We start from the raw sequence: 22,273 nt of genomic DNA on the forward strand, positions 1-22,273 counted from the left end.
TGAAACACAGTAAATATAAAACATCAAGAGGTACTTCTACCTTGGATATAGCATGTATCCAGAATGCTACAAACATAGCCTGTGGCATTTGGTTAAAAGTTTAATAAGGACGATATACCATATGGTAAATGGAAAGGAGCAGGGGCACAACTACCCAGGAGCTATTCTTTTCATTTCATGTGAATTTCTGTAGTATTGTGACCTTGCATTACCTTGTGCTGTGGTGACTCTGGAATCAGTATTTTTAATCAGAATATTTGAGGTTTGTAATTGTTTAAAGCAGGTAAAACCATGGTGACAGTGCCGGGATGAAACAAAACATTCACGTCATTTCTTTCTGGAGCATGTGGGTGAAATTAACAGAGGATGATGATCCAGCAATTCCAGCAGCTCCCCCATTTGCGTGTTTATATCGCAGGCCTGGAAATATGCTGGATTGTATAATTAATAAGATGAAACAAAAAATTATATGAGTAAAGCTGTTTGCAAACACAGTCACAGGAAAGTGAAATACTGTGCACTCCCAATTTTGCAGTGACACAAGATGGAAGCTTCAAATGACAGCCAATATTTTGGAAGTCACTGAATCTACGACAAACGTTGATTTTGAGAGTTTAACATAGTGCAAATGGCCAAGGATAAACATTACAGGGTCTTAACTTTTATGGAAGAACTGTGCAAGCAAAAGAACATATGTATTGATTGAACATAATCTTGTGAGACTGAAATCATTTCATGAACTGCCTAAAAATCAATTCTGGTGATAACTGCACTCAAAGCTGACCTACATATTTTGTGCCTGCTTTTTCTTTTTTTTCTTTTTCCTTTTTGCTTTTACCCAAAGTGTGAAGATGCCATTACCCATATATACTAGATTTTTGAAAAATATAGTGAAGCCTTACTCACAGTTATGTGAAGCTGATCATGTCATTAATTCCTGAAGAGGAATGAACCTTTTTTCATGCAGAAATATGTGGGGAAAAAGGGTGTCCAGAGAAATAAAAAGTAGACTTCTGCACTTTTATCAAAGTTTACCGAACTCCATCTAGGCTGCCAAGTGCTAAAACTGAAATCAGATTCTTAAACCCCTGTCCTTTGGTTATGAAGGTATGGTACCTTAAAGCAACACTATTTAACTTTTGCTGAGCAACAGCAACCTTTGCTCCTGTTGGGCTCAGAGTATGAGCGGTTAAGCGTACTGGAAGCAGTGTACCCCTAGAAGCTAACAGAAACTGAACTGAAACATGGCAGAGCAGTTCATATTCCTCATGATCCCCAGCTCCTAGAGCTGGAAGTGCTGTTGCTGTAACAAACATGCCAAACTCTTGATATTTTAAAAGTTAATTTGCTAAATATCGGAGATGACTCCAGTTTTTAATGACCAACTCCAAGTCCAAGTCTTTTTAACTGATCTACAGTTCAGCATTACTCCTGAGCTTGGTGGGCCTTATTCAAGCAGTTTGAGTCACTTACCATCACTCAGTTATGCACTTCTTAGTGTAGAACATATTCAATCAATCCATGTTACTTAATGCAAGAACAGACCTTCAGGACATGGAGTAGGAGTGACAGGGGCGTCATCCCTCCTATTACAAGTAACTTTCCTTTTTCACCTGGTCCATATGTGTTTGGAGACAACGTCCCTCTCTGTGATTTTGGCCTGCCCAAGGCAAAGTAGATACAAAGAGCTATTATGTCATGTCAAAAATTAATTGAAAGGAATGGAAGTCTGCATAAGCTCCTTTTGTGAATATTTAGTGTGTTAAATTGGGCAAGTTGGCAGCTCTAGAAAAATTATCCTTCAAGCTATTGAGTGGGCTGGATGGCTGCTATACAAAACAGGAGATGCGGGACTGTCACATCAATGGTCCAAATTTAATTAATACATTTTCAGTTTGTGACAATGAAAAACAATCAACACACAGGCACATCTGGCTCAAAACAATCAACGAGCAAACACAGAGGAAGAAGAAAAGAATGCAGCCTGTTGTTTTTCCTGACCAACAGACTCTGGAAACATGCCTGTAAGGTACACTATGTTCTGATAAAGAAAAATGTTGCAGCCAATAAAAAATGAAGACAAAATAATGCTTCTTTAGTGAAAAACACTTTTCGAGGATTTTTTAGAATTCAGTATGAATCACTTTTGCCTCTTGTTACAGTATTACAAAAGTAACCAGAATTAAAACTAAGACTGCATTATTAGTGCTGTGAAATGACATAAATGTCAGGCTGAAACATTTAAAATACCACATTGCTTTGTAGTTACACAGTTAATTGCTTTTATCCCCAGCTATTATCCTTTCCAGAGCATTAGAAGAAAAGAGAAGATTTGAAATTACTAAGGACCTTACTGGCCTAGAGCTAAGTCCCAAATTGCTTAAGGCATATGAGTAGACAGTCTCAAACTACAGGAGTGTGAGAGAGATCGCAAGGGCAAAGTCAAAACTTTCAAGGAGAGGATCGATATCTTGTTTTTATAGCGTAGGAACAATGTTGTCTCTACTATGCTATCTATATCTAAAAATCACATAAACCCTAATTCTGTGCTAAAAGAATGTTACAAAATCAAAGTCAGGAGTAAAGGAGTGTAGGGTTGTTTTTATCGCCATTGACTGGCCATGAGAAACACACAGGGATCTGGTGCCTTTACAGAGAACAGCCAAAGAGAAAAAGGCAGATGCCTGATTTACAACTGAAAAAGTCTGATGTGATTTTTTTTTTTTGGTGCACATCCCACCCTTCATCGGGATGAGTGAAAGAAGTAGCCTTGAAAGCAGAAACATCTAAAAGTGAGATGATTTACTGCCAGCATCTTTTCACTCTCGCTCAAAGTGCTGTGTTTTTTACACTATGGCTGTCTTCCAACAGACTGTCACCGCTGTTGAGTAATTTATGACTAGAAACATGTTTTGTTTGTTTGATTTGTCTCATCATCTGTCTGTGTTGGAAATCAGATTGTTTGAAGAGAGACATTGATTGACATCAAAAGAATAAGAGAACACCTTTGACCCCAACCTCCTTCATTGCTCTGCTTCCAATAACCAAACTTCCATCTATGTAGATGGCTACTACAACATCATGCTATCATGTCCTGCCACTGCTGCAACCCGCTGGGAGGTCTAATTGAAGCAGATTGAGCTGCTGTAACATATGGTCCACAGCTTTAATAGTGCAAAAGCAAAGAATGGAAATTAATACAGGTCCTGGCTACATCCTAGACTCACCAGCTGGTACATTCAGTATCATCCACACCCCTGCTACAGCTAAGCTTTAAGTACCATTTCTAGGGAGTAAGACTGCATGGTGAGCCTGTGAGGCCAGAGGAGCCTATCTCTCAGTGATTTTAGTCACAATCATGTCAGGAGTATGTGGCATGAAGAATCTTGTCTTTATTTGGCTAAAATCAAATGATCATTGTACCATTTGCAGATATGAGCACATTTTTCTTAACATGGAATTATTTAAATGTTTTGGGAAATACACTAAATAGCGTTCTTGCTTAGTGTTAGATGAGAAGATTGACACCAAACACATGTCTGTGTGCCAAATATGAGGCTAAAGACAATAGCCAGCCAACTTAGCTTAGCATAAAAACTGGAAACAGAAGCAACATCTAGCTTAGTTCTGTCCGAAGATAATATATTCTACCTACCAGCACATCTTTGTTTAACCCATACAAAAAGCCTGCTTTTGTTGCCTTTGGCTGTTGGCCAGGCTATACGTTCCCTCTGTCTCCAGTCTTTGTGCTAAGCTAAGTTAGTAAGCTGCTGGTGATAGCTTTATATTTACCTTACAGACATGAGAGTGGTATGAATCCTACATCCTGCTCATACTGCTCTCTCTAAGAAAACTAATAAACTTTCTTTAATTAAAAATAGCAGTGCTACAGTCTAGAGTGTAGAGATGTTACTATAGAGTAAAATTATTCCATCACTGAATTAAAAAAATGACTTTATTAGATATTAGCAGCGAAATAAACGTGTGATTCATTAATAAGCAAAAACAACATTTTAATGTTGCATCTAATTTTAATAATTTTAATAGTTTAATGTGAACCATACATAAATATTTTACAAGATATGAACATTTTGTGTAAGAGTCTGTGGCTAACTAGTGACCAAAAAAGAATATTTCTCTCTAAAATGTAGAGGGATGGGAGTAAAAAGTAGTATTAAATGAAAATATTCAAGTTGAGTACAAGTACTCAAACTGCACTTCAGTACAATACTTGACTAGATGAACTTTCCACCAATGTTCCAAGTTGCAGACTGATATTTCTGCACAAAACAGTATGTACACAACTTTTATCGATTGCCATTGGAGTCGCTTTAGTTGACATCACAGATTATAGTGTTGCTTTGAGATCTTGTTGAAGCATATTCCTTTCAGCTTTTCATTGCCATAGATCAAAGGAAACACTCTGCTATCAGATACAAATAAAAATACTTCAATCTCTCTAAATACTGTGCTTTAACCAATCATTCATCTGTTAAAAAATTTAAAAGACTCAATTGTTGTGAAAACTCTATGGCATAAGATAGCAATCAAGTGGGATCAATATCGTAAAATTCAATATCTTTTCTTAATTGCTAAAAAAAAACAAGACTTCATGTGTATCAGTGGCATATTAGTTTGGAGTGTTTGTTTGTGGCAGTTGGAAGAAATGAAAGGGCGCCTTTTATGCCACCTAATAAGCTTGTGATAATTACCATTGCTTTAGTCACCACTCTGAGCCCTGTATCTGAGGCCATTGTATGTTATATTGATAGTTCTAACACATTAAATATTAATTACAGAATCTGGAACATGAACAAAGGGTGGAAGCACAGCTTAGCTCCAAAACAAAGTCAGCGTTCTAGTTTTGGATATAGAAACCTTGGCAAGCAAGCGAAACAGTGTTCTGACTCGTTTTCATTTTCTAGACACTGACTGTTTAAATCTCCTCCTTTTATAGTACTCTGGGAGTCTTTGAGAAATGTTTTGGTAAGATGTTTCCCAGAATATCACTCCATATCCTTTCTCCCTCGCCATCCTTCTAACTTCGACTTATCTTTCACTAACGCATGAATATTCAAGTGCTTGCATACAGCACCTGACATTTACAAGTCAAGCTTCTCACCTGGTGATCTGAAGGTCCATGCCTCATCATCATCAAAGTGCGTGTCCCCTGCAGTGAACCTCTCTCCGGGGAAAAATGCGTGCGCCACGGTGCCTCCCGGCCCGTCAAAGGGATATCCATCATTGTGGTCGGCCTTAGTGAAGTCGATTTGAATGTCTGCGTCGCTGCCGGCCACCTCGTGAAAGTTGAGTGGTGCAATGTCGCTCCAGACCTTCAAGGCGTAGTACATCAGGGCTCGAACGGTGTCCCTGCCCAGTAAGGCCGAATCCTTGGGGAACGTCCTCACTCTGAGAGAAGAAAAGGGAAAGCAAAGGATTATCAGGTGGCAGATTTCAGTCTCAGGTGTGTTGTGTTTACCTCTCCTTACAAGTATTATTACATGTATCCTGAGTAAAATTCATAGAGATATCCTCTGTACCTAAACACTTAAAGTAATATACCAATCCCAATCCTTTTTAGTTACATTATAAAACCCAAGTTTTACTGGAAAAATAAAATATAATAAATAAAAGCATCCAGAATTCTTCCATGTGATCTTCAAACTGCCAGTGTTAACCAAGCCACCAAAGAACTTGTCTCCTTTCATATCTCACCTTTCAGGATTTCTAGAAACATTTTTTGATTATTCTGTTGAAGCTCTGGGCTCCTTGTGGTACAGTACAGTATAAAAAGGGACAGAGTTAAAAAAAAATAGCCATTTTTTGCTGCCAATAAAAGTAAATCTACTTTTACTTCAGAGATTTCTATATTTCATCTATCATCAGTAGAAAGTGAAGTATTAGATGTCCAAAAGAAAGGGATCAATCCATTCTAATATATCAAAGTTAATATGCACTAACCTGACTGAACCATTTTATCAACTTATCAAGTGACAAAACATCTACTTTATATGCAGCTGATGTATAATGGACAACAATGCTCTATGTAATTCATTGAGCTCCAGTCAAAAGATAAATAAATACAGATAACCTATCAAACAATGTTATGAGCTGTGTTTAGACCTCATAGGAGGTTTGCTCACCCTTTTCCATCCTGATAACCTGCTGACGTTTTTAAAGATATCAAAGTGTCTCACTGATAACTTCACTGTGAAGTTTCAGACCTTTCATCCCCACATGAGCCAGAGCAGCAGCTGCTTCTCCGATTCAGCCTGTAGCTCAGGGTGACTGGACCTTTACTGTCAAAGTCAAACTTCTGAGCACCTGCCAGAGGAGCTCACACCAGCGAGATCTCTTTAATCTTTTTAATCGCTTCTCAAGGAACACTTGTACTGGTAAGCAAGTTCTGTCCTGTTTTAATTCTGTTTCAGTTTTTGCCCTTGCTGCTTATTATTCACCCACTTTTCATTGGTCATTTATATTATTTGTTTTGTATTTTGTTACAGTACATGTTCAATTCAATACCACCACACAGATAAACAGATAGATAACTCATATCTTTATACTCGCTCTGCTTTTCCTTCATCTATTCCCCTCTCTCAACCTTTGTTTCCTTTCTTCTTCCTGTTATTCTTCTCTCCTTCACAGAATTTGGGTTTACCCTTTCTCCTCTTTAGTTAATCCCTTTTTTATTTCCCTATTTCACCCTGTAAAGCACAAGGTGTGTGTGTGTGTGTACAGCATATGACTGATTTTCTTTCAGGCACCAGAAGAGCTGAAAAGGTTTTTGCTTTTGCAGGCTTTCGTGTTCTTGTCCCTTTTCTGTGTTAAAACCACCTCTACCTCAGAGACGATGGATCCAAATATAGCATTATTTTTGAATTTTATGCAAAACCCTCTAATCATACAGAGCCATTATTGGATCTTACGCTTATTGCCATGACTGTTCCTATTCTGTACAAATGAAAGCATTTAAGAATAGTCTAATGAAGAACCTTTCATGTTAATGAACGTATAGAAAACAGTAATGGAGTTGTGCATGTCCAGCCCTGTACTATAAAAACTAAAGTCACCTCACATCAGTTCTTTCCAGTAGAATCCTTTCAAGGTTATCTCCCTAACATCCATAGTTTAAGCCTACATTAACTGATATTTTCACCAGCTCGTCATTGCACTCAACACTTGAGCTGCCTGTCATTCCGCTGTTATGTCTCTGACACACCCAGTGATGCGAATGAGTTGATTAGAGCAGCTAATTAATTGATTAATTAGCAAATATGTCTATGTCAACATGTTGTCACAAAACACATGGGCGGTATTAGCAACATTAGCTGAAAGTAATAAGGAGGCAGAAGTTTGAAAATGGGTTTTTTCTCATTAATATGCAAATGTATGCTACAACTCACCTTAATGTCTAATCAGATCACCTATACTAAGGGGTGACCTGTGGTGTACAGTAAATATGAATTTTCCTTGTGTTGATTCGCTCACAAAAATGTGCCTCTGCATTCCACTTATTCATACTGTCTGAGCGCATGACCCTCACTGCTAACCACAGTTAGCCAAGGTCACTGCGAATGGTTCAACCTCCACAGACAATTCACCTGCTTATTAGTTCTAATTCAGACAGATGAGGGTGGGCGACTGTGTATATCTGTGTATCTGTGTATTTGTGTATTTGTGTGTGTGTGTGTGAGAGAGAATGTTGATGAGAGAGAAAGATGGAGAGGCAGAGTGCATGGTTTTGTCAGTGTGTAAGTATGTACGTCTATCCAAATGTGTATGTCAGCCTCTGTGTGTGTGTGTGTGTGTGTGTGTGTCAGCCTGTGAGTGTGCGTGTGAGTATGTAATTGTAGGTAAGTCCGCCAAGGTCAGACCATTCCTGCCCTGCATCTCATATGAACTCAACAGTCCCAGGGAACTGCTGGTGTTTACACAGGGAGAGTATAAGTGCATGAAAAATGAAGCAGGTGTCATTTTGCTGTGGTGCCTCCTTTAAATCTGATTAACTTCACAGACTGTGGCAGGGATCCTGTCAGTTTGTCAATCTTGCACCTTGATTTTAACAACCTTATTGATTATGTTTTAATCAAGAGACCACCTGCAGTCTCACCTCATGTTTATTAAACAGCTCGTCCTCATCAAGTCCACGCTAGTATGTTTCTTTTAAATAATCTTCTTGTTCTCCTGTCATTTTTTTCTCCACATAGACTATGAAGAAAAATTGTGTCCATGACAATATCAGAGATAATTTAATTCTGTTATTTTGTTGACAGAGATGAATTGAAAGAAATGAAACATGTAAAATATACTGGGCATTGGTTCAATATTATATCTAATAAAAAAAAACCTCAGTTGGCCAGTTGTTCAGTAAAATTAGTAATTTTTTTATTTATGTATTCTTATTTTAATTATTGAGTGTCTGGGTCAAAACATTTTTAATTGTACAATAAAACATTTTGAAGAGGTAAAAATAAAAGTTATTCCCAGAGTTTTTGCATTTTTAAGTATTCCACAGGTGAACTGAGCAGATATATTTACCTTATATTAACCTGAATTTATTATTTTACTTGAGATAGCTGTGAACAAGACATACAGCAAATACAACACTAACTAATTTATCTCAACAATTTCTACAAGATAATAAATTCTTGTGTCAATAAATCAATTCCAGTTTTACATACAGTACATACAGCTAAACTTTTCAATGTCTAATAAAGTGAAACCTATGAGGTCGGTCTGTCCACTGCTACACTCGTGTGCTCCTCTCACTGCAACATTTTTTAAATGCAACCTTTTAAAAATCAAGCGAGTAAATAGCTTGATATTTTGAAAAAATTATTAGCTTTCTTTTCTGACTGAGTCTCCTTGGCTGCCTAAGAACTTTACAGTGATGAAAAGACTCCAGGAAGTTTTTTTTTGTATAGAATAAACAATCAAGATATAATGTGTCAGCTTTAGAGGTGCTGGAGGGCTGAGTTTCTTTTGATCTGTTTCCCTTTGCTGCCAGTTCTTATGCTAAGCTAAGCTAACTGTCTGCTGGTTCTCGCTTCATATTTAGCCTAAAGACACAAAAGTGATTCTATTGATTCATTTAACTTGCAGCAAGAAAACTGAATTACCAAATTTCCAAAAGGTTAAACTATTCTTTTTAGCCACCAATGGCGTGCTTACCCTTTTGCTGCATGCCTGTTGCCACACTGTTCACTAGAAAGCTATGCTAACACTTACACCCTAGCACCAACCTGTAAACAGTTTGTGCTCCAATGGGTGGAGTAATTATCATCAATCCCCACTACCTGCTGTGCTGAGCTTGTTACCATGTGGGTAATGACCAGATCAAAGCCTTAATGCCAAACATCAATGCTGTATATATTTGATGGTCATATAATAATCAATTTCAAGCTAATTGGCTCATTGAATATTTATTAATAATATTATATTTTCCCTGCAACAAATTTTGGCTTCAACTTTTATTCATGGAACTATTGTCACCTCAGTGGGAACAAAGAAAGAAAGATGTGTTGATGATGGTTGTGGTCAAGTTTCTGAATGCAGTCACAGGTCATATTGTTGCATGGTTTTCTCAGCTCAGCTCAAAAAGAGTAAATTTGGCTGCATGATCACAGCGTAAATGTTCATTTTCTAGAAATTTCATGACTGTGACCGATGAGCAGTTGGAGAGTGATAAGCACAAGAGCCAGCAGAGTTTGGAGGGGGAAAAAAGTGCAGATCTAAGTGTTTTTGGCTGCAGCATAAAGCAGGAGTCATCAGCGGTTCAGTGGCTGAGAGGCTGTTTAGCAGCAACAGAGCTCCTGAGTTTGCATCATTGACTCACAAATAAATATATGAGAACAGAGCGTACTGTCAGACGTTTGCACATCAATCAAATATAATACCTACATAAAGAACTGCTTACATCAAAGAATGCCCTGACACCAGTGAGCAGGCAGACCTGGACAGACTGTGAATCTGTCTCCATGGTGCTTAACAGACAGAAGATGGAAGGAGAGGAAATGGCATGGATAAGAAAGAGAGGAGAGAGAAAGGAGCATTGTTACAGGCTGATGGAACTGGGAATGTAGAAGAGATGAAATATACCATGTTAAAGTGCTATCATTCTACATTTTTTAAAATGAAAACCTGACTATTTACTGTGCTTAATTGTCCATTGTCAAAAATCTTTTTTGGATATTTTTAGTGAAGCTATTTTTATTTTTTACTCTTTTTCCTTAAGTAGCTGAATACTCTTGAGAGAACAAGTTGATATGAGTTTTGTCATTTTAGTAACACACTATATTCTGGATTTAATATCACTTTAAGGAATAAATGTATCGATCCACATAAAAAGATTTTTTTCATAAATGCTGTGCCAACTGGGCTAATCAGAATGTAGATAATAACTTGCTTTTATTTTGCTTTTAAAGCAGGGTATGCTTGTTGCTGAGAATTTGGATTTGTTAAGGTTTTGGTCTCTCTTAATTTCCCCTGTCTGAAAAGGAAATCTTCATTCACTAGTTTGTGAGGAAAGAAAAGCTACTGAATGGACATTAACACAGCTTTTGGAGACAGCTCAAATGTGTTTGCCTTTAAATCAATAAGAGGAGGAGGAAGATTTCTGCAATGACTTTTTATGTGTGATGCATTATTTGGGCAAATTAACATCTGACCACCTTCACACAGAGTGGACCTACAAGAAAGTCCATGCTGCTGAAAGCAATGGTTCATGGAAGGGCAGGAAGAATGGTACATTAAGTCTTACATGCCCTTGTATTATAATAGTAAACAGTGAACTCTCTCAATAGGCTGCATTTCTATTGGACTTGAACAGAGTGAGATGAATTTCCCAAGAGTCCAGATAATGCCAGGAAAATAACTAAATTACCGCAAGTTAATGTGATAAACCTTCTAGTTATCATGTTAATCAAATGGCTGTGGGGAGTTGGGATCTTTTTCACAGCTGTAGAGAGGCTGTGCACTTATATAAAGTTTTACATCTTATCTGACAAGTGTAAAACGTCCTAATGTGAAATAACCTGTGTGAAACCATTACTTTGTGAGGTCTTTTGCCAAACTTAGTCATAAATATGTAATAAGGAGGTAATTAGTTTTGCCATTACAGACTCCATTACGCAATATTGTCTAATGGTAATCCTGGTCGGTGAAAACCGTCCAATTACAATATATTGCTTTTTTATATTGGGATACTGCTTCAATACACACATATAAGGCCATGTCTATGGAGGTGTGTTCCATCTCAAGTAACTTTTAGCTGGCATAAAAGTATTTGAGCACAACTCAGTGCCTCTCTACTTCATCTTTTGCAGATGAATTTAAATGTTCTGTGAGTCATCAGCAGCACAGGGACCCTGAAGCTGAATAAAGGTGCAATTGACAATAGAAGGTGTGAGATATTTGCTGATGCTTTTGAGTGTTTAAGTGGTGATTTTCCACCTCAGAAATAAGTTAAGCACAATAAATTACAGTAAAATACCTATTGTAAAGATGTGAGCAAGCAACCATACAATACCTGGATAAAAAAAATGCTTTCATTAAATTATACCCAAACACTCCTCGGGCAGCAAGTATATATCGAATATCAATGCTTTCTATGTTACTTTATTGATAAACCACACCATATGGAAACCTCTCAAAATGTGACTGAATATGAAATCGACAAATAATCCACAAATGTGTATAATAAAAGCACAATAAATTCACCATCTGTTTCTTGGCAGGAGTTCCAGGCTGAAAAATTCTACAAAAGACACAAAGTTCACACACTTCAGTTTCCAGTAATTCTTGGCCGCTTTGCGCTGTACAAATGCGAGAGCTGTGAGTAGAAAGGTGGCTTCACTGCACTGAAAAGACAGGCTGCCTTACTTCATAGAGCTGAGTGGGGCCAAGCTGAAGGCAGCATAAGGCATAATGATTGGCAGTAGAGCAGGTTGGCAGTAGTAGGATGGAGGGAGGGATGGAGGGAGGGAGAAAGAGAACGAGTGATGAGAAAAAAAGAAAAATGTTCCAGTCATAAAACAGCAAGTCCTCACAGCAGTGCGCTTGCTGGTCCCCCTGAAGCAGATGTTGACTCCGTACAGTCAACAGTTTGTGTGCGGTGTGATGCTGGACTGCTGCCACCTGGTTTTCCAGGTCGGCTCCCACCTTATGAGAGCCCCCATGCAATCACATCCTGACCCCAAAAGAATTTTCTCTATCTCTGGCTGAAAGCCTCCAGTGGGTGGATGTGAGGGATTATTTCAACAAGGCAGTGCCACAGGGACAAAGTCACCAGGTAATTTGTTATCAATAAGCCAAACCCATCCTGCCCTCAGGGACAAGTGATTCATCCCTCTGAACTCATCCCTCTTGCAAGTCTGAGTTGTTACTTCTGCAGCTGAAAACCAGTGTGGAGCAGAAAAGTCTCCCCAATCCCTTTGCTGAAGAAGCTTACTCTTCCCAGTTAATCCTGGCTGGATCAACCTGCCCAGTACCCCTGGGAATTAGGTTTATATTAGATGTTTCTGCACCTAACGATTTCTGTTCAAGGATAAGATTCAGTGCTAATGGAGAAAGTAATGTGCTATTTATGTAACCAAGTGCAAAGTTAGGATGTGAAGGCCAGGGTGACTTTTGTGTTGTTGGCCTATCACAAATAGTATTTATTTATTTTACTGTAACCACAATCTTTCCCAAACTGTAATGTTCTAGTTGCTTCACCTTAACGCCATAGTTTCTTCACCATTAGCGCAATTTTCCCAACCAATCTCAACCTTAACCATACTGTATCTGCCACTTACTTATAACAAGACTAAGAGGCTGCAACTATGTTAGCAGTAAAGTGTTGGACACATTCCAAATTTGACTTTCGCCATAAATGTCTGAAACTACTTTCATGGCAATCCATTCAATAGTTGTTGAGGTACAAATGATGATATCATTGTGGCATTAGAGGAACTGTCATGGGACCTCCAAAATCAGCAGGCTTCACCCTATTGGTGTCTATACAAAATTTCATCACAATCCATCTAATGCTTATCCGACCAACGGAATGACATAAGTACGTCCTACATTTTGCAGATTTGTCCAACATCAGTGTTCTATTTAGTGATAGGTTTGGGAGGAAACACTCATCTTTCCTGATGAATAACAATGATAACTTTAGTAACAACAGACTTCATAGCACATTTGTAGTTGGGGCGTGGTTTTCTTGCTGGGTCTGGTAAAAACAGAAGCTACTTTCAGGGTTTTGGTCACTCAGAATGTTTCTACTACACTGATTTTCATTTCTTTGGATTAGTAAAGGAAAAAAAAGAGCCATATATCTTTTTAAGTCTTTCGTTAAGTCTGTCTTTTAGAAAAGAGCACAACTCAACATTATACAACTCATATTCATCCTGCTGCCTCATCATCTTCACCGTCTTTTCTCAGTCTGAGCTCTGCTTTATTATCTGTTCTGCGCTTACAATAACTACTGCAGCCCCCCTCACTCCCTCTTGCTCCCACAGCCTTCTCATCAGCTGAGAGTTCCTGCTTATCGACCTGTTTTTCTTCAATTCTCCAGTGCCCTGACGTCCTGCTTTCCCTTTGCATCTCGCTTCATTTTGCTTTCCTTCTGTCCTACCTTGGATCTATTAGCCTCCTCAGTTCATCATTCTTGTTGCTTTGGCCCATCTGGCCTGTGTGTCCCACTCTCCTTAGCTCCAGGTTGGTCTGGCTGAAATAAAAAGTCTTTCCTTGGGTATATAAACACTTGTTTGACCAGTCCTTGTCTACCAAACTGATTACTGCTACCTTTGATTTGGTAGCAGTTACATTACATTAGTACATATAGGTATATATTGCAACTTACTGATGAAGACTGTAGCAAGCACAGAATGCTCATCTGGGCTGTCTCCCAAATGGAGACCCTTTCAGCAACAAACTGGCAAACTCAACTTACTTAGCTTTTGATCTTGTTCTAAAGCTTCATGACACAGGTTTTTATGTCTGACAAGAGGTCATTTCATCTGTGTAAACCAGACAAAAACACCCCTTACCCATACAAGCAGCTTGTCACGTTTTTAGTTTGCAATACCAGCACCTTCTTCAATCCAGCTGAAACACTGTGAATATACTTGCAAACCAAACTTCACATCACATATTCTGAAAGCATAGCCAAGATTTTCACAGCCTACCTGTCTGTTGCAGTGTTCCTGCTGTCAGATACACACAGCAGCTCGTGGCAAAGCAACACCTCACTAAACTGAGATGCCGTGCTGACCTGTCAGTTGTAAACACTCTGCTCCTCATCTGAGTTAAAGTAATTTATCCACTTAAAGTAGTGAAAAGTGGCTCAACACTAGAGCATGTGTTAAGACAATGATAATAAAACTAAATCAGAAAGATGACAGTATGGTCATGCTGAGCAGAGCTGTGGTGTCCAATAACACAGATCAACTCTGCTGTAGGTCTGTTGTTTTTTTTTTTTTTTATGCCATTTTCGTGTTAGTGTAATTAAATGCAATGCATTTTACAGCTGTTAGTTGTCCTGAGGTATAGTCAATGGATGGGCAAGTGAGCAACTGAGCAACAGGCAAGACTTGTACAGGCATTTGTAGCTAAAATACTTCATATTTGAGCATGTTATCATGCTAAAATTTGCTAATTAGCACTAAACACAACATACAGTGGAGACGGATGGGAATGTCATTAGTTTGGCAGATATTAAACTGTAAACCAAAGTATTAGACAAATTAAAATTTTGACCTGTTGATGGGGCTTGATGGAAGGTGAAGGGACCAACAAACTTATGACAATTCATCTTGAGTGGAATGTGAATGTTGGAGCCATATTTTATGGTAATCTACTCAACACAGGAAAAAAAGGACATGATTCTATTTTCTGGCCACAAACAGCAGTGTGTCTCAAACAAACAGCGACTCAAAGTTTCAGGGTGTGCAGTAAGGCACTTACTAGTGGTGACTGTATTGTACAGTACATCATTTCAACTGGTAATAAGATAATAATTGGTCAAACACTCCATCAGACATATTAGTTCAAGTGTGACTCATCTCATCAGCAACAATACGGCTGGCTGAAATCTGGGAGGGGTCACTGCCCAAGAATGGGCAAAGAGAGCAGTGAGGAGATTTTATCACAAGTTGTAGGCTGTCATGACTTTAGTCTGAGAAGCACTGACCCTTTACAAACATCTCTCACCAGCTGGGAGAGAGAGAGAACACGGAGAGGAATACAAGCTATCGTGTGAGGGGACAGTGTGGGTATATTTTTTATTGTATTATGTACATATGCTCTTTGTGGACGTGCATATGTTTGTATCTACTGCATTAATGTGTCGGCCGCTGTTTTCAGCAGGGTACACACAAAATAGACAAACTAGCCAACACAGCAGCTTAGATCATCAGCTTGTTGAATCACTCCTGATAGCGCGTGAATCAGCATAGGGCAACCATATGTTTCACTGCCTCCTCCACTGCTGTCAAGCACTAAGCTGTATCCCTGACAGATGGTCGAGCTGCACTTAACATGACCATATTATTTTATCCTGTACTGTATAAACTGCAGAATGACTGTGATGAATCCTTTGCTCTACAGGAATCATACAGATGACTTTGGTCTCTGAGTACATGAACCAAGAGATGCAATTACTGTATGTGTGTAAAAACCTCTCTGTTCCATCCATTACTCTTACTCTATACAGCAACAGGAATTTCTTTCTTTGTATAATCTCTGAGCGGAGGGAAGCTCTTGCTGTTTCGCTGCATGCCGCTGGTCTCTCTAACCAGCATGCCACTTAAACACAAAGCTCTTCCTCTGAGCCAAAATTGATCCAGAAACCAAAAGATGTCTGCCTTGAGCAAGAGTTGCCTAATATAATCTATCAAGGGGTGCATACAATGGAGAAAACATTTTTACAGTGCAATGGTTCGAAATGGTCTGCTTTAGACTGTGATAACCTGGGCTCATTAGAAACAGATTGAACCATTGTAGTATAGTATGTATTTATAAAATAGCATGTAGGTTATTGTATCCTGAATTGTAGTGTTTTGTTCCCTCCAGCCTTTAAGTAAGAAGGACGAATTGGACACACTTTCAGCAGTGATACACTGCTTATACACTCTGGGAGTCAAAAAAAAAAGCATGATCTCTCAAAACTTTCAAGAAATATTTCCCTTTGAAATGTTGTAGAAGTACAGAATAGCATCAAATGGGATTACTCAAGTAAAGTACAAATACCTCAAAACTCTGCTCCACTGTACAAGGGTTTACATTTTTAAGCAAACAAATGACTGTTTCCATCAAGGCTATGACTCTGACACAGATGGTGAGCTGATATTTTTGCTATGAGCTGATGTTCTAATCTGTGTTTCTATAGTGTATCATGAATACTAAGTTGTCCATATGTAAGAGAGAAGGGTGTTAACCTTCAGAGTGCTGTGAAGGTAAATTATTAAATCATTTCCTTAGTTTCTATTGACAGGAAATTGAAGTACCTTTACACATTAAGTAATTAAGTACAATACTCGACTACTGACTGACAGCTTATAATGTGGTTGCCAGGCAACAGCAAGATGCCTCTCACTGCCAAAAAACACACCTATGTGATTGAGATAATATCTCATTCTGACTCGATTGACTCAGTGGTCTCAGCTATGTGCACCCTTCAGCAGTCAGCATTACTATGGATGTAAATGGTGAATGATTTTGGTTCAGTGTGGTTCAATGCGTTTGACAATGACAAATATGATTCTGGATATTCAGATCATTTGATCATTCTTTCCTCATGATGTCTAATTGTCCCCTACCTCCAGGATAGATGCCTCTTATTCCATTTGTTCTGAGGGTTCAAGCTTCGTTTCCTGCGGCCCATTGTCCCCTCAGCCTCAGACACATCTGGCAGAGAACATCTGGGTGTTTTCATTAGACCTAGTGTGTCTTGGTCTAAAGAGGAGAGGAAGAGAGGAGAGGTAAATGTGACATAAACTAATGGATATATTAGACTTAGACTTAGACTTAGACAGATTAAGTAGAACTAATATTACTATAACACAATGATTACAATTTTTTTCAACTTTATTTCTAAGACAGCTGGAAAATGCAGTTAAAGTGGAGGTATGAAGTGGAAAGCATCCCATCTACCACCACAGTTCACAACTGGTTTGAAAATAGCTGCCTCATGAGCTGTAACTCATATTGTATGTCCTCATATGCATACATATGTGCATGTACAGTAGGTTATGAGAGGCCATTTGGCCCATAAATCATACATGCTTCCCAAGATACCCTCTTACATGCACAATCACACTCTCACACACCACCATTCAGGCTGTAAATTATACTTACATACACACACCGCTGCACTGTTTTAAAATCAATCACACACCATATCATCCTTTGTCTCCTCTATGGTCGTGTATGTGAGACAGATTAGTGAGAAAGAATGATATTGTTTGTGGAGGATGATTGCGGTGTGAATGTGTGAGTGAGATTTTCAATACCTATGTGTGAGAAATGATGGGTGTACTATGTGAGAAAAATACTAGAAGGAATACTCAATCAATATACTGTAATTATATATTATACATACCACTATTATCAGTCACATAGTGTGCAGCACTATCATTCTACCATGTATATGACAGCAAGTATGATTAATGCTTACAATGTGTCTAACGGTGTGCAGACATCTTTGCAATCTAATGCATTCCAATACAAAAGAAGTGAAATAAGTATGACCTTTCTCATGTTCAGTGGTTGTTGTGTCAGATTGATATTGCTTCAACTCAGTGGCAGGTTCTAAAGCTATACTTTGTATTTTTGTTGGCTGGATTGCATTATATTGCATTGTATTGTAAGGTATGTCTTGTATTTTTTTCTGCAAATCTTAACATTAAAATACAACTCTCTCTCTCACAATCACATACTCAAGTCAAGCATTAAACACACACGCAGGGCTTCCATCAAGTCACATTACCAGCTCTGTCACACATACCCAAGACTCCGGTCTCCTTCAGCCCTCCAAACTTCTGCATGGCTTTGATGGCCTTGGTCAGAGCCTCCTTGGTCTGAAGCTGACCAGTCACTGGGTCAGGGGGCGGGAGGTAGCCAAACCTGCTCAGCCAGTCCTGGAGGGGAAACAGTAGACACAGAGTTCAAGAGTCATCCCAGGCATTTCAAAGACTCCAAGTATCTGCTGCTGCTGAGAAGGTCTGACACCTGTTCCTGTTTACTGTCTGATTTAAGCTATAGGTCATTTTGTTATTTACACCCGTGCTTTCCCTACTGTGATATGCTAAAACGTCTCCAGTGAAGAATGGCTATTCGTCTGTTTCAGCCCAATATTACAGTTGGGTTGGTTTTGCTTGATGTAGCAACTTGCATGTTGGTCAACTTGCAATCTGTGGAATTTTATATTTTGAATGACTGTCCCCAGTATTAGCGCATACAAAAATGATATTTGCAAATTGTAAGTGTTTAAGAGTCTGTCCTTTGCTTGCTTATATCAAAATTGAGGATATTTATTTACAGAAGCTGCTTCAATTTAATAGTGAAAACTATTAGTTTCCTGAAAGATTCATTTTCATCTCCAGTCAATTATCATCTGTTCCAGTTACAGCCAAATCCACTCCCTTTATTCTCATAATTGATTCTGGCTGTATCTGTTTATAGTGGCCTTTCGCTCTTGCTGTTTCTCTTTTTTGCTGTCTCTTGTTCTGTCTGTCCTCTATCCATCTCAGCTCCACACCTCCATGATCTGATAGCCAGTCTGCAGTCTTTTTTAATGGGTCTTTGATCAGCGCTCATCAGAGTTGAGTGGCACAGATCGATAGCAAGGCAACCATTCTCTACTGACAACACTGGAAAAATTTCATTAACTAAATAATTGACTTTAGTTCTTACAAAGCTGTCTGTTGACTGATATTTGCCCCCTCATCCTTGGCTTTGCTTAACAAACAGGGAAAATCTAACAAGAAAAATCTTCTAATTTTTGTTTTTGCTCTATTTATCTGAATCACAATGCATGGAAACACATTGACCAATGTGTTTCCTGTGAATTACATTTCTGATGTCTACAAAATAACAACTCAGTGTTTATCCACACTACCTTATATTTTAATGTCCTGATAAATGTCAGGAGGACGGGCCACTTCTCTTTCACTAATAAAACTGAAGTAACAGTCTGTGTGATGATGTGCTTTTAGTATCTGCACTCCTGCCAGGTGGGTTAAACCCAGCTTAGATATAAAAGGTGTATGAGGGCAGGTTTATGATTGGGATGTTTTGTAAGTGTTTTACCACATATCAGGTGGTTAAAAGGTTAGAAAGATGAGGGGAAAAAAGAAAATTAATGATGGAAAAATGCAGCAGCTGTAGAAAAACCGGAAGATAAAAAGAAAAAAGCTGATTCAAAATTCTGAACAGCATCAAAGCATCAAAGGTTTGACCTGATGGAGTTGACATGTGGTACACTGTATACGGTCTGGGACAAAAGCACCGGGATCCAGGGGCAGGGTATGCTGAGAAGGAGGATCTAGCTAAGCACTTTCAGGTTCAAAAGCCACCCAGCCCACATTTCAGTGACAGAATGACATGTCAGCGTACTGAACGCTCTGGAAGAATGTGCAAAAACAAAATCATACTGTATCAGGCAATATTGATCCCTGTTGTTAAATTTCCATGTCAGTTTTTGAGTCAGTCACAGTACAGGGTCAGCTACAGAATAACAGCCCTGTAGCTGCTATAGATTCAGCTTCTTGCTCACAGACCAGCTTGCTAATACTTGAACTTAGTCCCTTTGATGATTTCACTTCACCACCCCGCTACTGCTAAACAGAACATATTTTGATGTATGTATATCTGGATGTAGTCCAGAAAAGAAAGATCTGAGTGTTACATCAGCTAATACCAGAGTCTGCATACCAGGAGAAATGTCTCTACGCTTTACACAAATGAAGAGAGAGAGAGAGAGAGAGAAAAAAGAAATATCGCAAATATAGCCACACTAGGCTTGTATGCATTAGTGGATACCTTGACTACAACTGAGCATCTTCTGCACATAGGTTGATGTTGCAATCGATAAGAAAGCATCAATCCAGTGTGTCTAGCAGTGCTGTCTTTGTTGGATGTCAAACAACAAAAGGCAAGGCAATATAGCGCATTTCAAACACACTGGCAACCCAGTGTGCTTTACATAAGGCACGGAAATGCATTAGTACATTTACAGAAGAGGAAACTAATCAGATAAAGTAAGTAGAAATTAAATCAGATGAAACAAGATTACTGCTGCTTATGAATAAACAAATCAATACATTAAAGATAGCCATAAAACTTCAGGTCATATGTTGCTATTAGGTTTTGTAAAATCTTTATGTGAAAACAACAGAGAAGCATACACTGATCAGCTACAACATTACAACCACCTGCCTAATACTGTGTAGGTGCTCTCATGCTGCCAAAACAGCTCTGACCCTTGACCCTGACCCTTCTGTCAGACTGGAATTTGGGGAGTTTGGAGGCCAGGTTAATGCCTTTGTCATGTTCCATTGTTCTACAGTGTTAAAGTGTGTGGTGCATGTCAAGGTAGCATCCAGATGAATGCCAGGGCACAAGGTTTCCCAACAGAACACTGTGCTGTAACGACATAATGAATGTTATTCATTTCACCAGTCTGTGGTTTTAGAGTTGTGGCTGATCAGCATATATAGTATACAGTATGTAACAAGCCACATTTCATCAGTCAGCAGCATGTGTAAACCACTGTGAGTTTCTTAAGATCAAGTGTTTGGCACTGTAAGCAACTGCTGATGCTCAGATGCCTCGCAACTTAATGCTCAGTAGTAAAATGTATTAACTAAAGGCCACATTAGATTACGCTAAGCTCTCAAAGAAAAAGGAAAAAAAAGGTAGTGTGAAAGAGGGCAAACACTGTGCTTTTATGCAGAGAAAGAAAATGCTGTATATGATGAAAGAACTGAAGCTGCCCGTGTGAGTTTATTCTCTTTAAATCTGTGATTAACTGCAGCGCGAGGGGGCTGACGCAGATGGCCGAGACTCTGGTCTTCTTTAATCATCCATTATTAAGAGACACAGAAAACGGCGGCACAGAATGATGTCTAACACTCTAGCATTCCCATTTTCTTGTATGTCAAATGAGAAACGTATTCAGTTAAACACCACCCTGCCAAGCTTGCTGCCACTTTGGTGAGCTCTTTGTCTGAACAATAAAATCTCTCTTTGTAGTACACTGTCATGTTTCGGTAGGTCTGCTGCGGTCGGCATAAAAGTGTAGATTGTTTACATTGCTTGTTCATGAGCTGTGGAGCAGAACTAAGGAACAACTGAGCTGACAAACAAGTAAACAACTGCCTGAAAAACTTAAAGGCTCTTGTGTTACATTATTCAAAAGACTTTAAGAAAAATGTAGAGGTAAACAAAAGAATAATTGCTCTTGACACATTATCACTTGGTACAAGAAATGTATAAAGACTGCTCAATCTTACACGTTGTTTTCTTTTTCGCTAAATTAAACAGAAAAAAGCTATGTTATTTCAAGACACAGTTTTTTGATTTGTTTGATACTGTTTTCCATAGTTATTCATTTCACTCTCCCTCAGACTGGCAGACATGCATGTTTACATTGTCTCTGAAAAACTGTCTCTGTTTACAGCATAGGTATCATTGTGGGTCCCAAGTTGCTAATAAACTAATGTATTTTGGCCTAGATGCCTTATGGACTTTCCACAAGGGTTTAACTCTTCATTGGAGGAGTTTTCCTTATGAATTAAAGAATTAGACAACAACCACGCAAACGGCTCTGTGAGGCTGTGTTGAGGCACTGCCGTGCTTCGAGCTAAATGCTACTGTGAGCATGCTAACTTGCTCATAATAACAAACCTAAAATGATGATAATTATCTGGGTTACGGGGTTGGTTTAGCATGTTAGCATACTGACATTTGACATTTAGCACTAAATTATTTCAGCCTGGACCACACAGACCTGCTAACCCAAAAATTGCCCTTATAAGACATAAGTTACAAGTAGTAATTCCTATTATCAGCACTCCAGTAACACGTAATTTCATTCAGTGCCAGTGTAAGACCCAGTGTGACCTTTATTTAACAAGGCAAGAAAATGCAGTAGGAGTGTGGAGGTCGAGACAAAAAAGGCAAGAAGTTTTGCAGAACTGGCCAATATCAATGTTCTGTTGTTCTTTCAATGAGGCTGTTTATTGAAAAGCCGTATGTCATTGTGTTGTGTGTTTGTGGACACACA

General features: G+C 38.7%; 1 protein-coding gene across 1 annotated transcript in view; it reads right to left on the reverse strand.

The window, feature by feature from the left end:
• The window catches only part of LOC108879285 (matrix metalloproteinase-17), a 68,725-nt gene that overhangs the window by 14,310 nt on the left and 32,142 nt on the right, over nucleotides 1-22,273 (reverse strand). The window contains exons 3-5 of the mRNA XM_018670523.2: nucleotides 17,993-18,125; nucleotides 16,806-16,941; nucleotides 5,123-5,409 (exon numbers count right to left, since the gene is read on the reverse strand). Of these exons, the coding sequence (XP_018526039.1) occupies nucleotides 5,123-5,409; nucleotides 16,806-16,941; nucleotides 17,993-18,125 (556 nt within the window). The remainder of the gene's footprint in view (nucleotides 1-5,122; nucleotides 5,410-16,805; nucleotides 16,942-17,992; nucleotides 18,126-22,273) is intronic.

This window comes from Lates calcarifer, linkage group LG9 (assembly GCF_001640805.2).
Source record: "Lates calcarifer isolate ASB-BC8 linkage group LG9, TLL_Latcal_v3, whole genome shotgun sequence".
Classification (NCBI taxonomy): Eukaryota; Metazoa; Chordata; class Actinopteri; family Centropomidae; genus Lates; species Lates calcarifer.